Raw genomic sequence first — 18,190 nt, 5'->3', positions numbered from 1 at the left:
TCTGTTTTTGTTGTTGTTGTAGTTAGGTGCCAGCAAGTCCACAAAAACTCAAAGCGACCCTATGAGCATCAGATACGAACCCTGCCCTGTCCTGCACCATTCTCATGTCCTTATAAATCTCAAGAACACTGTGGAGTCACCGCATGGATCCATTCCATGGAGGGCCTCCCTCTCTACCTCTCCTTTTCCCAGCGTGATGTTACTTTCAAAGGACTAGTTCCTCCTGAAAATATACCCAGAGTAAATAAGAGTAAGTTGCACCATCCTTCTTCTAAGGAGAACCCTGCTTGGACTTCCTTCAAGACATTTGTTTGTATTTTTAGCAGTCCAAGAATATTCAATACTCTTTGCCAACACCACAATTCAACGGCATCAATTCTTCTTTGGCCTTCCTTATTCATTGTCCAACTTAGATGCATCGGAAGCAACTAAAAATACCAAGGCACTGGGTGCACGTTAGTCTTTAAACTGATGCCCTTGCTCTTTAGAACTACTACAGGAAGTAGCATATGATTAATGGTACTGAAGGAAGAAGTCCAAGGTTCACTGAAGGCATTGGCAAATAAAAAAACCCCAAGGTCTCAAGAATTAATGGAATACCACTTGAGGTGTTTAACAACATCTGAAAAGCTGATGGAGAGTCAGCTATGAGGTGGTTGACTCTGTGGAGCTACAGAGGCCATAGATCTATCTGTATGAAAGGAAGCTCTTCACTGACATCCAAGCAGATATATGCACACCCATGTTTATCGCGGCTTTGTTCACAATAGCAAGGAGTTGGAAACAACCCAAGTGCCCATCAACAAATAAGTGGATAGAGAAGCTGTAGTATATTCACACAATGGAATATTACGCTGTATTGAAAAACAAGGGGCTCATGCAATATTATTCCAAATGGGTGACCCTGGAGGACATTATGCTGAGTGAAATATCCCAGGCACAAAAGAACAAATATTGCATGGTGCCACTGTTGTAGAATGGGACTGACCTTGGAGTTGGGGAGAGACTGAGTAAGATGGGTTCAGTAATGTATACTGCACTGAAACAGAGGAGGGAGAAAACTGTTTAAAAGGGATATTTGATTAGGTATTTCTGTCATGACAGGAGTCTAGAGTGATGGCTACATAGTGGAGTGGACCTGGGGGAGGGTTTGTAAAACAATGAAAGAATTTTTCTTTTACTTTTCCAAGGGGGTACTGTCCTGGGGGGAGGCTTGGGAGGGGAGAAATGTGCAACAATGATGAATGGAAATCCAAAGCCTCTGTAAATTTTTACTGAAATTAATAATAAATTTAAATTAAAAAAAAAGAAAGGAAGCTCTTCATGATTCTCAGTGACGTCATAAGTGGATTCGAACCAAGGACCTTTTTACTAGCAGCACAACTTGTAATGCACTATGCTACCAGGGTTCCCTTTAGGTGCTTCTAGTCACCTATCTTTTTTTCCCTCTCAGATAAAATAAGCAGCTATGATTGTGCAGTAGGATGCGTTTCTGGCTGCTAACCCAGAGTTCAGCAGTGCAGCCATTCTGAGAGAGACGACGAGATAGTCTTATTCTGCAGAGATTCACAGGCTTAGAAAGTCAGGGGAGGAAGGTCCTGAGTCAGAATCAACTTGACAGCAATGAGTTTGGGATTTTTTTTAATTTGCAATGGAAACAATCTCCCTATGTTGTTGTTATGTGCCGTCGAGTCATAGCGACCCTATGTACAACAGCCCTAAACTCCTCTCTGTCCTGTGCCAATCGCACCCCTATTACCCCTGAATTATCACTGAATCAATCCACCTCATAGAGGGCCTTCCTCTTCTGTGCCGTCCCTCCACCCTCCCAAGCATGATGCCCCTCTCCAAGGACCGGTCTCTCCTTACAATATGTCCAAAGTATGTTAGACGGAGCCTCAGAATCCTTGCCTCCAAGAAGCCACCTGGTTCAACCCTTTCCAGTATGAATCTGTTTGTTTTTCTAGCAGTCCATGGTACATTTAATACTCTTCTCCAGCACTACAGCTCAAAGGCATCAATTCTCCTTCTATCTTCTATCTTCTTATAGGGAGACTTTTTTTTAATGAAAAAGTCTCCCTATAAGAATATTCAAATACTTGCTAGTATGTCTGAGAGCTGGGCAAAGAATGACAGAAGAATTGAAGTCTTTGAGCTGTGGTGTTGGAGAAGAGTGCTGAATATCCCAAAGAACAAACAGATGTGTCTTGAAAAAAAGTGCAGCCCAAGTCCTCCTTGGAGACAGGATGGTGATGCTTCATCTCATATACTGTGGACACGAAGCTAGGAGGGGCGATTCCTTGGAGAAGGACATTATGCCTGGAAAGGTGGAGGGACAGGAAGACCCCAACCAGGGGGACTGACACAATGATGGCAGCAATGGTCTTGAGTGTGTCAGAGATGGTGAGGACGGCAGAGAGAGTTCTGATGTGTTGTTCACAGAGCCGTTGTGGGTCGTGCTCAACTCGACAGCACCTAACAACAGCAGCGTATGAATACAGAATACCTGCTCTGGTGGCTTTGTTCACAAGGAGTTTCACTGCTAACTCAAAGACTGCATTTCTCCAGTGGTTCGAATCCATCAGCACCTCCATGGAGAAAGATGGTCAGTCTCCTCCTGTGCGATTTACTGCCTCCGAAAACCTGCCGGAGGGTCAGCTATGGGTCAGTTCTGACTTGATAGCGGTAAGTAGAGTTTATATGAACATAAAATACCTCAGGATGAACAGTAAGCTCAAATTTGGGTGATTTTGGATTATAATTTACCCCTCTCTTCCACTTCACCCTCCTTGTAGGAGGTCCCAGCCGTTTTTAGACCTGGTGTTTAGCTTGCTTTCAGGACCCTAAATCCTGACCCTTCCTATCACCTTGTGACCCCATTTTTTCCCCATCAAGAGATACATTGGACAATTCAATGTGCTGAAGAGAAAAAATTAATACTTGACATCTTCTTACTCTGACTTTAATGTTTTCTTACCCACAGAACCAAGAATTCATTATGAATATGTTTCTGATAAAAAATGAACCCTGCCAGCTTTCTTTTTCACTCAAAGTTGCTGTCTGGTGCAACTCTTTGCTTTCTGGTTCACAGCCTGGCTGACTTAATTGAAATTTAAAACTGAAATCCTGGCTGCAGGGAGTGGAGGGATCGGATTTCAGATGATGTCAGTGACAGGCAGGAGAGAAGGGCCTTCCCAGAGAATGCTGGGAGAGGCAGTGCTTGAGGCCAGGGGTGGGCCTGTGCTGGCCTGCAGGGACCCTGCAAGCTAGCTGCTGCCAGTCCCAGTCAGAACATTCCTGAAAACCAGAGTTCAAAAGACATGAAAGGCCATGCTAGGAAACTATGTACATTCACCTAATTCCAAATTCTTAACTCAAAAATGAAATTAGCAAACACTTCCACCAACCAGAAAAATGATGCCAAGGTCAGCTAACGCCATGGTCAAACGTGACCACCACAGCTGCTGTAAGTCCCTGGTGACACGTGCTGACCCTCCCCTGGGTTTCCAAGGATGTGCATCTCTTTACAAGAGGGGATGCGGACCCTTCTCCAGAGGAGGCGCTGCTGGGTTCTAACTGATGACCTTTCAGGTGTTGTTATTAGGTTGTGAGGTGCTGTCAGGTTGACTATGACACTATGATGAACAGACCTGAACCCTGTCCTATCCTGTGCCATCCTCATCCTCACTGGCACACGCCAGCCCACTGCTGCAGTCACTGTGTCAATCCACTTGGTTGAGGATCTCCTCTTTCGCCAAGCATGATGTTACTCTCTGATGCCTTTGAGCTGTGGTGCTGCAGAGTATTGAACATACCATGAACTGCTAGGAGAACAAACAGGTTCGTCTTAGAGCGGGTGAAACCTGACTGTTCCTTGGAGGCAAGGATTCTGAAGCATCATCTGACCCACTTCGGAAACGTTGCAAGGAAGGACCACTCCTTGGAGAGGAACGTCATGCTTATGAGAGTGGAGGGGCGGTGCAAGAGAAGAAAATCCTGGATGAGATGGGTTAATTCAGTGACTGGGGTAATGGGGGTGGGTGTGTCAGAGATGATAAGGTTGGCTCAGGATAGAGCAGGGCTCAGAGCTGTTGTATAAGATTGTTATGAGTCACAAGGGACTCGTGGCACTTAACAACAGCAACAGTGGGCAAAATCTTGAATGGTTCAGGAAGCATTAAAATAAGACAGAGGAAGTGCACAAAATCATTATACCAAAAAGAACTGGCTGACATGGAAATATATTAAGAAACAGATATGATCAAGAGCCAGTGGTATGAAAGAAGTTCAAGTTGCAATGAAGCCACTGGGGGAAAAGCCCAACAACAACAACAACAACAACAACAACAACAAAAACCAACAAAACAAAAAACAAAACCAAAACAAGGCCCCAGGAATCAATGGGATACCAATCGACATGTTTCAAATGACAGATACAGCCCTGGATGCGTTCACCAGTCTATACCAGGAAATTTAGAGGACAGCTGCCTGGCTGACTGACTGGAAGAGATCTGTATTTCTTCGATTCCCAAGAAAGGTGATCAAACAGAATGTGGGAATGATTTAACAATATCATTAATATCACATGCAAGCAAAGCATCATTGAAGATCATTCAAAAATCACTAGAACTGTATATATCGCGAGGGAACTGCCAGAAGTTCAAGATGGGTTTAGAAGAGGCCATGGCACCAGAGATACCACTGCTGATGTCGGATGGATCCTGGCTGACAGCAAATATCTTTTCATGCTTTATTGACCCAACGGCATTTGACAGTGTGGATCATAGCAAACCTTGATTAACACTGAGAAGAATGAAAATCCATAACCACTTGATTGTGTTCATGTGAAACCTTTACCTAGGACAAGAAGGTGTTGTGCAAACAGAGCAAAGGAACACGATAATGGTTTAAAATTAAGGTGTGTGTCAGGGTCGTATCCTTTCTCCATATCTATTCGGTCTGTGTGCTGAGCAAATTACTTGAGAAGCTAGACTACGAAGAACAACGTGGCATCAGGATTGGAGGAAGACTCATCTCATCAATGATGACACAACCTTGCTTGCTGTAAATGCGGAAGACTGGATGCACTTGTGCCAGAAGGTCAAACACTGCAGCTTTCAGTGTGGATTGCATCTCAATGTCAAGAAAACAAAATTCTCACCACTGAACCAATAAATATCATGATAGATGGAAAAAACCCTGAAAACTGCCGACGACTTCATCTTACCTGCATCCACAATCAATACACTTGGTACCAGCAGTCAGGAGATCATGAGACTTATTGCACTGGGAAAGTCTGCAGGCAGGGACCTCTCCAGATAACTGAGGAGCAAAGATGCCAGTTTGAGGACTAAGGTGACAAAAGAATAAACCAATATTTTGGAGGAAGTGTTCCAAATCAGAGGGCTCCTTAGAGGCAAAATGGGGGAAACTTCGTCTTTCATATTGGGGACCTGTTGCTAGGAGGAGCTGGTCCTTGGAAACAGCCATCATGCATGGCAAGGCGGAGGGTCAGAGAAAAGGAGGATCACCACCGAGATGGACTGACAGTGTCTGTAACGGTGGGTTCAAGTGTGTCAGAGATGATGAGGCTGGCACAGGATAGGAGAGGGTTCGGCTCTGCTGTTCTCAGGGTCATGCTCAACCTGATGGCACCTAATGACAACAACAACGGTGTGGAGTGTGGTCTGACGCCTCGAATGCAGCCCCTGTGCCCTCTCAGCAACATTCACATCGATCCACAAAGGAGGGACCTCGCTGACAAGCATATTCTCAAGCTCCGCCCTATCTTCTCCATCAGAAATCACACCTGAGTCCTCTCAGGTGCTCTCACCTGTCCCAGGTGAATGGCAGCTGTTCCCTGGGGACCCTGGGCTCTCCGGTAACAAGCCTCTTGGGAAGGAGCAGCTTGGGAGGATTCAGTTACCTCCACCCCCAGAAAGAGGTCAGGAAAAGTCACTTCCTCACGCAGAGCCAATTAAGACGACCAGGAAAACATGGGTTTGTCTGCAAGGTTCACAAGTGATGTGAAAACCTTCCCTGTGTCTCCCTGAATGATTCTGCTACTGAAGCAGGGGTCCCCTGGACAGGGTGGGTTTGACTGGCACCTCTCCCCTGGACTCACTCATCCCTGCAACCCTACTGAGTCCTTGTCACCCAACTTTGTGGTACAGCGACTTCAACTGGTCCCTGACCCCTTCACTGCTCCATCAAATGTCAGCCTTGGATTCAAGGCTGGACGAGGATGCTCATAGCACCCAACCCACACACCCACCATAGTGTCCCTACCAAGCCTGCTATCTGTCATATTTCCATGCAAACATATGCACGCGGCACAGTTTCTGCAAGCCGGGCAGCAACCACCCCCTGCAGCATGCTAGCTTCTGTGCACATTGTTTGCATGGCCGAGTCACGTGTGCACAGCACAGCTCTCTCCAAACAGCATCTGAGCTGCAGTCCCCAAAAGCCCATCACTATCGAGTGGACTCCAACTCTTCCGTGTGTAAATCACAGACCTGAGTCAACCCTTGCCTGTGAGGTGTCTCTGGGTGAACTGAAACCTCTGATCCTTGAGATAGAAACTGAGTGCACTAGTTGTTTGCAGCACAGCACCCACGGACTCCTGCCTGCGGTCAGGGAAGGGTGGTTGGGTGGGCCTCTTCTCTGCAGAGCTCCTAGAGGTCAGAACTGTCCTTATTGTCTGCGTCTGAGTCCTGCCCATGGGAGGAGATGAGGCTTCTGTGATTAGCCACTGACTGAGCTGTTGCTGGGTGCCGTCATGTGGAGCATGACTCATAGCAACCTGACGAACGACAGATCTGAGCCCTTTTCTATCCTACATTATCCTTATCATCCTGTTGTTGTTAAGTGCTGTCAAGTTGCAGGTGACTCATAACGACCCTATGAAGGAAAGTCCTCAACACTTGAGTGACTTTCATCCTTTCTCCAGGTTCATAGGGTTTCCGGAGGCAAGCTATTTATGGAAGTGGATGCCACTCCTGCTTCCAAGCTTGTTTTCATTGGGGAGCTCCACCCCACACTGTCCACCATGGGTAACTGTTATTGAATAACTTCACAGCAACCACAAGTTACCTCTGTACAGCAGGAGATACACCAGGCATATATGACCTAGAAGAATGTTGGACCAAAAACAATGAAAAACAGGCCTGAGAGCCGTGGATTAGTTACCCATCTTTGGCTTGGTAACATCGCTTTCTGTCCACTGGGCCAACTGATCACTCTCTATGTTGATGTTATTGTTGGTAAGTGCCGTCGAGTCATAGACGACTCATAGCGACCTTATGAAGGAGAGTCCTCAACACTTGTGTGACTTTCATCCTTTCTCCCGGCTCATAGGGTTTCATCCTAGACACATTTAATCTTGTTGAGTGGTCTTCCTCTCCTTCACTAACCCTCCACCTTTCCAAGCATGACGTTTCTTTCTGTAGTGTGTAAAATTTAGTGTTCAGATGCTCCACTGGAGAAGGAGGGGAAATCTCCTTCTGTATCAGCCAGATCCGATTCGACAGTACACATACATACACACAAATAAACAAAATAACAAAGCGGTTCTCCTGAAGCACAGCCACGGTCTCAGGAATGTCAGCTTCTCAACGCGGAGGCCAATAAGCCAGAACTGATGTTCCAGAAAGCTGACTCTGATCTGGAGTGCATTCTATATGGGCCGGGATATGACATCAAGAACAATCTTTCTGATTCAGCTGGCGAGAAAAATCCAGTTACACACGCTTGAAGGAATTGTCAGCAATTAAGTCTCGATAGCAAACTCTGCATGCACTCTTTAAACCACTTGCTAATGAACGGGAGAAGAAGGGCCGGACTTTGGTTATTTTCAGTAAGATTATGACTAAGAGAACTACAAAAGTTAACAGACCAGAAGCTGTCACCACCCAATGAAGAAGAGAAAAGTTTCATAAAGCAATTAAAGTCTTACATGCCAGACTTGTGAAGAAATGGACTTGCAAAATGGGACCCAACAGATCAATTCCAGGACAATTTAGGAAGATGTCTTGCCTACGCTTGCTAGTGAAGTTTGGGGTGGGTAACTGGGTAATGATTCCTTTTAGAGACGAGTCAAATATTAAGAGGAAAGGCAGATAGATGAGGAAAGGATCAAAATATATATATATTTCTACTTCGTGGTGTAATTTCAGGTAATACAATCTCTAAGGTATTTTCAATCGGTTTTCTTCAGGTTTAATTAAGATGTAGAATGTGGATTTCTTGGTGTATTGTAAAATGTTTTCACGTGTTATTAGTCAAAATGTGACTAAAGCTTTAAAAATTAAGAAAAAGAAAGGAAAAAAAAGTCTTTCCTAGCCTCTGAATTTGACATCGCCATGTGGATGGTGGGAATACGTGAATAGGATGTGTTAGCCTATTCCCAAGGATTGGCTAGTCTTGCCATTAAATTGAGCTGGCCCAGTAGCAGAAGGGTCTTTCTCACCAGTAAAAGAGCAAACAAGAGAATAGAGTGTCTTCTTCAGAGCCAAAAATACTTGTGGCAGACAAACTAGGAGGGTCTCAGGGGGCTGCAGCCACAGCCACCAGAGCAGAGAACCAGAGACCTAACATGAGATGGGACTGCTACGTCATTGCACCCAGAGCTAAGAACCTTTGCCCAAGTTTGTCGGACAGCTAGGGGTGAGGGTGAGGTGGAGGTGTGCAGCATAACTGTCAGGACTGAGCACATTTCTGAAGCTGTCCTGACTGTATTCTGCTCCTAACCTGGATTATAACCTTTTAGTTAAAACCAGCATGGTTCTATGTGATCTCTGAGCTACTGCATCGGATTTTAGACCCTTTAAATCAGTAAAATTGGTGTTGAGATGAGGAGAAAGAGATAAAGCAGCACAGGAGACACGTCTGATCGCATGTGAATTGGTCTTGTGTTACTGATGCTATTGATGGGGACAGTTCCCCTTTATGAAGTTGGTAAAGGTCAAATATGACCATCCTCACACAGTACTTGCTCTTTTTACACTTTCCAAGGAATAGCCTCTCCTAACAACTTGCCCAAAATACATGAGATGAAGCTTCATCATCTTTTCCTCCAAGGAGCACCTTCTCCAGAACATTCTCTGTTCTTTTGGTAGGCGATAATATAGTCAGAACTGTTCTCTAACACCATAATTCAAAGACACTAATTCTCCTGTCCTTATTCATTGTCCAGCTCTCAGATGTGTATCAGGTGATTAGAAAGACCGTGGTTTGGACCAGGCACAGTCTTTAAAATGACATCACTGGTCTTTGGGACTTTGAAGAGATCCCCTCAATAAGCTGATTGTATAAAGTAGCCCTTTCTAGAAGCCGCAGCCTAGGCTTCAGAGCACCCTACATGGAGGCAAAGCATCCCCCTGGAGAACAGAAGCTGTGAAGGCTGGGGCCACAGCACCAGATGCCTTCCCAAACCCCATGAGTTACTGTCTGTGCTCAATAATGAAAGTCTGGGTGCCTAAGTTACCTCACAGCTGACCCTTCTGAATACTGGCTTGTTCTCACACACATCAAATACACCTCACCCACACCATCTCCAAGGCAGAGGCTGTGTCATGAGAAAGGGCTGGAAGGCTCTCAGGGGTGGGACTTCCTCACCAGGACCCATGAGGTGGGCTTTGACCGTCTCCCTGGCTTCCTGGCCTGATTCACCAGATTCCTAACACGTCCGTATTAAGTTGTTACAGTTGTTTGCCATCAGGTCAAAACTGACTCATAGCTGACCCTCCAGCAGGTTTGTAGAGGCATGAAATCACATGGGAAGAGATTACCTATCTTTCTCCTACCGAGCAGCTAGTGGATTCCAACCACTTGCCTGCACGTTAGTTGGCAGTGCAGCTCCTTACCACGAAGCCACCAGCTCCCTACACCCCTACAACATAGCCCAAAGTCCTATTTTGCTTCCAACTGAGAAGCTGGCTGGAGAAGTGGAATCTTTAGAAGCTCAGTGTCTTGAAACTGATCACTTATGAGGCTAGTTCATTCCTTGGTGACAAGCGAAGGGTGATTCTGAAGAGACAAGCCTGACTATCCCAGCTTGTAGAAGCACGTTGTCAGTTCTAAATGAAGAGGCCATTGTGCACTTGGCAGTTACGGTGCAGGTACTGGCCTCTCAAGAAGGACAATATGTGGGTGAATGTTATAAGACCCCCGCCTCAGTCTAGTCCCACCTTGTTACAGTGAAGCCAAGCGCTCCCAGAGAACACGAACTCAGTGCCAGAACCGACTCATAGCTGACCCTCCAGCGGGTTTTCAAGGCTGTAAATCACATGGGAGGAAACTGCCCGTCTGTTCCCTGTAGAGCTGCTGGTGGATTCAAACCAACAAAGAAGTGTTGTCTTTGGGTGGTGGTTGTTGTTGTTGTTATGTGCCATTGAGTTGCTTTCTACTCACAGTGACACTATGTACAACAGCCCTAAACCCTGCTCTATCCTGTGCCAATCTCACTGCCTCTGACACACCCATCACGATTACTCCAGTCACGGAATCAATCCACCTCATAGAGGGTCTTCCCCTCCTGCGCTGTCCCTCCACCCTCCCAAGCATGATGTCCTCTCCAAGGACTTCTCCCTCCTTACAACATGTCCAAAGTATGTCAGACGAAGCCCCAGAATCCTTGCCTCCAAGGAGCAGCCTGGCTTAACCCTCTCCAGGATGAATCTGTTTGTTTTCTTGGCAGTCCAGGGTACATTCAATACTCTCTCCAGCACCACAGCTCAAAGGCATCAATTCTCCTTCTATCCTCCCTAGTCATTGTCCAACTCTCTGATGCACAACAAGTGATTGCAAGGACCATGGCCTGTTTCAGGCGCACCTTAGTCTCCAGAGAGACACCGTTGCTCTTGAGTACTTTAGAGAGGTCCCTAACAGCAGACTTTCCCATCGCAATATGTTTTTTGATTTCCTGGCTGCTGGTGCCAAGCGTGTTGACCGTGGAGCCAAACAAACTAAAGCTGTGAACAATCTCAATCTTTGGGTTACTAGCGCAATTCCCAATGGACTGTGAAGCCAGAGCTCCTCCAATGAGCAGCTGTTGGATTTTCTAACTCTACAAGGTTGTTGTGAAGCGAAGGACTCAACTTTGTCCAGAAAGGTGTCTGACCTTTTCTCCAAGCTACTTGCTTGCCTTGGGGCCTTGGGTTAGCCAGATAGCAACCTGTGCTTTACTGTGGGGGCTGGCCACACTGGGGCTGGGGGCTGGTCACACCACAATGTCCAACCATGTGGCCTAGAGCTGGAGCTCTGAGTCCTGGCCTGAAGACTGAGATGAATCACATAGGCAATCCATCACTTTTTAAAAAATTGTGTGTGTGTGTGTGTGTGTGTGTGTGTGTGTGTACCGTCAAATCAGATCTGACTGGAACAGGAGACTGCCCCTTCTTCTCCAGCAAAGCATCTGGTGGATTCAAACTGCATACCTCTGGGACTGTAGTGTAGCTTCTTGCCACTAGGCTACCAGAGCTCCCGGCAATCCATTACTTAATCATGCCTACTTTATTGATACTGTGATTCATGGCGAAGCTGTGAACAGTGGATGTGGACCTTGACCTATCCTTGCCATCCTCATGGCCCTTGCTCTTTGTGACAGTCACGTGTCAATCCATCTTGTTGAAGGTCTTCCTCTTTCTCTGACCCATCGCCTTTCCCAGCACGATGTCTCTCTCCAAGGACTGGCTCTTCCTGAGAATATACCCAAAGCAAGTGAGAGCCCCCATCCTCTGAGGAGCAGCTGGTTACACTCCCACTGTTGTCAGGTCCCGTCAATCTGTCCTGACTCACTTCCTGTGAGACAGAAGGAAGCACCCTGTTCCGCTGCACCCTCGCAATCTTTGCTAACGCAGAGCCTATTGTTGCAACACCACGTCAATCCCTCCTACTGAGGGGCTTGCCTTCCTTTTCTGACCCTCCAACGTGACCAACCATGATGGCCTCCTCCAGGGACTGGTCCTTCCAGATAACATGCCCAGTGTACGTGAGCATGCAGGTATCATGCCCACCTCCGGGAAGAACGTGAGTTCCTGTGCAAGGTGACCTCAGGCACTGCATAGTGGACTGCTCCCCAGCCTCTTCTTGGCTGTCACCAGAAGCAGACAACAGGCCTTTCTTCTTTGGATGTGCTAGAGGGGTTTGAACTGCCAACCTTGAGGTTAGCGGCTTAGGTTGCAAGCTTGTTTGTGCCTCTCAGAGACCTGACTCTGGACACTGTAGCACTGGTGAGCTTACACCATGTGTATCATCACACATGACTAGCAGCAAGGAGAGGGGTCCTAGATCTATGGGGGCTCTGCTGGGCTCCCTCAGCTCTGCCCTGTGCATTCTCCCCATTGGCTGATGTTAATCTGTATCGTTTCCATGTGGTTGTGCTGATGGATACCATTGAGTTGGAGCCAGTCCATAGCTGACCCTCCAGTGGGTTTTCAGAGCCAGTTAACAGCACGGGAGGAGATTGCCCATCCTTTGCCTATGGATCAGCTGGTGTAATCTAACCAAGCACCGTTGGGATTGCAGCGCAGCTTCTTGCCACAAGGCCACCAGAGCTCCCTTCCCATGTTGTCAGGAGAGGCTACTCCTTGGTAAATATACCATGCTTGCAAAGGTGCAGCGTCAGGGAAGGAGAGGACCACCCTCAACCAGATGTATTGACACAGTGACTGTAGCAATGGGTTCGGAGTTGAGTGTTGAGGATGGTGCAAGCCAGGACAGGGTACAGGTCTGTTGTTTATAGAATTGCTAGGAGTCCTACCCAACTCAACGGCTCCTAATAGAATTTCCTGAAGTACACCACTGTTACTATGTGCTGTTAAGTCTGTTTTGACTCATAGTGTCTCTATGTACAACAGGGCAAACCCCTTCCCAATCCTGCATCAAGCTCCGGTCAGTGCCAAGTCTCAGCTCCCTGCTGCAGCTGCTGTGTCCACGCACGTCCCTGAGGGCTGTCCTCCTCTCTGCTGGATCTCTACAATGTGCCATAACCATGAGCAAAGCAGCCTCTAGGGAAGAAGCTTCTCCGGAGAGTTCGAGGCATCCTTCTTCTGAGTTATCAAACTGGGGGTGGAGTTTGTGGTGGGTGGGTCCACTTCAAGGTTTCTCTGAACTTGCCCTCGGGGTCAGAGCTGAGGGCAGTGTGGGGCCTTTGGTCTCCCTCATTTTGCACATGGTCGAATGTTTGCCATCACCTTTGGGCATGTGTGCTTTCATATATTAGCTCTGGGGGATCTTGTGGTGACATCCGTGTCACCAGTGAGTTTAGCAGCATCTCACTGTTGAAAGGCTGGTGGGGTTTGTAATGTGCGAGCCATGGTACAAGGCTGAGTGTTGGGTTTAGCTTCTTTCTAGAAGATGATGCCGAAGTCTGATCTGCCCAGTGTGGAACTCTGCACAAGTGGGTTAACCTTCCACTGTCCCCAAATACACAAAGAGAATGCGTCCTCACCCCAACAGCCACGGCCATCCATGTGTGGAGCTGTCAACTCTGCCCCTTCCTGCGTCAATCTCATGAGCGAAGGTGGGGACAAGCCCCCTCGCTGCATGGCACCCGCACCCTCAGAGGCTCGGGCTGGGGCCGGGTCTTACCTGCCTGAGCGGCTATGATGAGGGCGGTGTTCCCCTCGTGGTCCTGCCAGTTGACGTCCACGTGGGGGCATTCTGCTAGGACCACCACGGTGTCCACGAAGCCGTGGTAGCAGGCGACAATAAGGCCAGTCTAGAAACGAAAGGGGAATTGGTCAGAGGACAGAGACCAAACATTGCTAATCTGTTTGGCGGCCCTGGGGGTCCCACAGCCCCCGGGTAGGCTGGACTGGAGGCCACACAGAGCAGTGAAAACAGAGAAGGCCAGCTGGTCACTCTTTGGTTCCCAAGGTGCGCAGGGCCAGCTAAGGGCCCTGGGAAACAGCACCCGAGTTGGAAATGACTCACAGCTGACCTTCCAGTGGGTTTTAAGAGGCTGTAAAGTTGGTGGAAGTGTAAAATGGTGCAACCACTGTAGAAGGTGGTGTGGTACTTTCTCAAAAAGTTGCAAATAGAGATACCATTTAACCCAGCAATTCCACTACTGGGAATATATCCCAAAGAGACCATAACTGACATCCAAGCAGATATATGCACACCCATGTTTATCGCAGCTTTGTTCACAATAGCAAAGAGCTGGAAACAACCTAAGAGCCCATCAACAAACGAATGGATAGAGAAGCTATGATATATTCACACAATGGAATACTATGCTGCATTGAAAAACAAGGAACTCATGCAATATTATTCCAAATGGGTGAGCCTGGAGGACATTATGCCGAGTGAAATAGCTCAGTCACAAAAGGACAAATACTATATGGTGCCACTGTTGTAGCATGAGACTGACATCAGGGTTGGGGTAAGACTGAGAAAAACTGGATAAATTATGTATACTGCTTTGAAGCCGATGAGGGAGAGAATAGTTTAAAAGCGATATATTTTAGGGCATTATGATTATCATAAGAGTTCAGAATGAGGGTTGCAGAGTGCAGTATACTTGGGGTGGGGGTGGGGGAGTGCGGGAATATTGTATACCAATGAAGAAGTTCTTTTGTTTTTCGAAGAGAAGAGCGAACTGGGGGGGGGGGTCGGGGAGAAAGGAAGTTCTTTTGTTTTTCGAAGAGAAGAGCGAACTGGGGGGGGGGTCGGGGAGAAAGGGTGCAGCAATGAATTAATGGAAACCCAAAAGCTCTGTAAATGTTCATTGAAATGAATAAAAAAGTTAAAAAATAATATATTAAAAGAAAAAAAGAGCAGTAAATCACATAGTAGGAGATTGTCCACTTTTCCCCCACAGAGCAGCTGGTGGATTTGAACTGTGTGCCTTCAGGTTGGCAGAACAACTCCTTACCACTAAGCCACCAGAACTCAGTTACTGAACGTGGTGTATAATGATACAGATGAGCGAGACGTCCGGAAGTCGGACAGGGTGGGGGATGCTGGAATTCAATGTGAGCTGCATTTCAGTACTACGTAGAGGAGGTCTCGTTTGGCTTCACTAGAGGTGACATGAGATGTGGAGAAGCTGAGGGACTGCGTCAAAGGTTCATCCACTTGGTGGGCTTCAGTGCTCAGTGTCTGCTCAAGGACTCATCTGGACATTGCAGTGAGTGTGGCTTTTTAGACACAGTTAACATCTGCAAAAGGCAGTGCAGGGGTTAAGTGCTTGACTGCAAACCAAAAGGTGGATGGTGGAATCGCAGACACGCCACCAGAGAAGGATGTGGCAGTGGCCTCCCACGCTGGGTGCCATCTAGCCAGCTCCCACTTACAACAGAGAGAACGTCACTCCGTCCCATTCCCAGTCTCTGCTGTGCTAATCCTGTTGTCGTGATAAAGAGTCCAGCCTTGGGAGCCTCTTGAAGCAGAGCCCTCTGTCCTAGAGGCCGGCTGTGCGTCAGAATGGACTTGTGGACAACGGGTGTGACATCTACAGGGTGATGACTTGACTTAAAGGAGATTACCTTCTGCAAGGTGCACCTCACCCAATCCCCTTCTTCCAAGGGAAAAGGCATTGAAGGAAGCTTCCCTAAGAAGGTAATCTGCTCTTTTTATAGCTCAGACGAGATTAGACTCAGGGCACACCCTCCTGCAAGGTGGCATTCACAGAAACAAGACCTGATTTCCAAAGACGATTATAGTCACAGAGACAGGGTTAGAGGTGGGGACTACATTCAATTCATCACGCTTAGGATTGACAGAAAGGACCCTGTAAGGTTGGATGACAGAGGGCTAGGCTCCTGTAATGGACGTAGCTGGAAAGCTTTGTTCTTTCAATGGACAAATGGACTTGGCCAATGGACTATCAGTGTTGGTGCTAAACCAGGGGACCCAGGCCTCACCCATCACCACTGGACTGAGAGAGACCAGAGACCAGTACACTTGTCACCAGGGAAGTGGTTTACTTGAAATCCTAATGTGCGTTCAGTTACTCAGTGAGTGTGTAGGGATAGTTGCTGGTTAACAGCACAACACCCCACAGACCACAGAGTCCATCCTCAGGCTTGGTTTTCGAAGCTGAGGGTTCAGCAGGGAATACGAGGGTCAAAGTCCTTGGCCGCTGGAATTTTGTTTTCTCTTCTTGTTCTTAATTATAAATGAGGCGCTGAAGACTATACTCAAGCAGAGCCCTGGTGGTGGGGTCGTGATGTGCTGGGTTGACTGGAACTCATAGTGACCTTATGGACAGCAGATCTGAGCCTTGCTCTGTCTTACACCATCCTCATGATGTGTGGCATTCCAAGACCCATGGTCACAGTCTCTGTGCTAGTCTATCCTATTGAGGGCTTTCCTCTCTTTCTCTGACCCTGCCACCTTTCCCAGCATGATGTCTCTTTCCAAGGACCTTCCTGCTGACACACCCGACGTTTGTGAGACAAAATCTCCCCATCCATTTCCAAGGGGCCTCATGGGAACACTTCCTCCAAAACACACTTGTTTGTTCTTCTGGCGATGAGGCTCATGTGGAGATGCTATGCTAGAGGAAAGGCTGGTGGTTCAAATGCACCAGCTGGGTTTTTAAAAATTTTATTTATTTTTATTTTTGTGTGTGTGTACCATCAAATCAGATCTGAATGGTACAAGAGGAGTTTGCCCCTCCTCCTCCAGCAGAGCATCTGGTGGATTTGAACTGCGTACCTCTGGGATAACAGGGCAGCTTCTTGCCACTAGGCCACCAGAGCTCCCTGCACCAGCTGTTTTGAGGGGGAAAGATGCGATCTCCTCCAGTAAAGATTTACAACCTTGGAAACTGAAAGGAGGGTCACTGTGAGCTGAAAGGGATGCAAGAGATACCAGAAGGCGTTACCCAACAACTGACATTCACACCGGCAGTAATGACAGAAGCCTGGGGATCTTACAGGGCAGTTTTACTGTGTATAGGGTTGCTATGAGTCTGAATAGAATGGGTATTAATGGGTATTTGGAGAGGGCCCAAATTCTTCCATCATTATCATTGCCTTGGGGCCATACGCTTGCAGACATGGCTCTTGTTCATTTGGAAAGAGGGGAGAAAAAACAAACCCAAGCAACTACAGTCACAACGTTACCTTGAGGTAGACACTGAGTTGAGCAGATTACCATTCTTTCGTTCTTTCTTCCCAGACACCTCTGGGTGGGTTTGAACCACTAACCTAGTGCCTAGTCATCAGGATCACCAAAGTATTCTCATAGCACCAACTGAATGCACAGTCTCAGCCATTCTCCCCATGACTATCAATCACTTGGTAAATTTTGTCTTCCCATTATGGCTATGGTTTATGGTGTTGTTCACAATACCAAAGACATGGAAAGAGCCCAAATGTCCATCAACAAGAGAATGGACTGGAAAATTGTAGTACATTCCCACGACGGAATATTATGCAGCTCTCAGGAGTAAGGATTTTGAAAAACACCATATAGCATCGGAGAGGCTAGAGAGCATGGTGCTGACTGAACCAACTTGGACTTATAAGGACAAATACTGCACAAGACCATTACAGTAAAAATAGAAGGTTAAATTATGTATACTACATTGAAACAGATGAGGGAGGGAACTATTTAAAAGACATATATGATTAGGTATTATTGTCAGGACATGAGTCCAGAACGAAGGCTGCATAGTGGAGTGGACTTGGGGGGAGGGCTTGTATACCAATGAAAGAATTTTTCTTTTACTTTTCAAAGAGAAGAATGAACTGGATTGGAGGGGCAGGCAGAGAGAAAAGTACAACAATGAATGAATGGAAATAAAAAATCTCTGTAAATTTTCATTAAAATTAATAGGCCAGGAGCTGATTGTGGAACAGACCACCAACTACTCATATGCAAGTTCAAGCTGAAGTTGAGGAAAATTAAACCAAATCCAAGGCAACCAAAATATGACTTTGAGTCTGTTGTTATTGTTCTTATGTGCCGTCGAGTTGTTTGCGACTCATAGCTACCCTATGCACAACAGCCCTAAACCCTGCTCTATCCTGTGTCTGCCTCTGACACACCCATCCCGAATACCCCAGTCACCGAATCAATCCATCTCATAAAGGGTCTTCCCACCTGAATTTCAGAACCATCTCAGGAACAGGTTTGAAGCCTTGAACACTAATGAGCGAAGACCAGATGAGTTGTGGGAGGATGTCAAGGGTATCATCCAGGAAGAGTGCAAACGGTCATTGCAAAGACAGAAGAG

General features: G+C 46.9%; 1 protein-coding gene across 1 annotated transcript in view; it reads right to left on the bottom strand.

Annotated features, from left to right (window-relative positions):
• Positions 1-18,190, bottom strand: part of LOC102874474 (ankyrin repeat domain-containing protein 33B-like) — an 84,181-nt gene that overhangs the window by 12,284 nt on the left and 53,707 nt on the right. Inside the window, exon 2 of the mRNA XM_006893170.1 lies at positions 13,591-13,720. Within this exon, the coding sequence (XP_006893232.1) occupies positions 13,591-13,720 (130 nt within the window). The remainder of the gene's footprint in view (positions 1-13,590; positions 13,721-18,190) is intronic.

Source organism: Elephantulus edwardii, unplaced genomic scaffold, assembly GCF_000299155.1.
Source record: "Elephantulus edwardii isolate Elephantulus edwardi_28Jun2011 unplaced genomic scaffold, EleEdw1.0 scaffold00125, whole genome shotgun sequence".
In the NCBI taxonomy this organism is placed as follows: Eukaryota; Metazoa; Chordata; class Mammalia; order Macroscelidea; family Macroscelididae; genus Elephantulus; species Elephantulus edwardii.
Note: the sequence above shows the minus strand (reverse complement) of the source record. Positions and strands in the feature narration are given on the sequence as shown.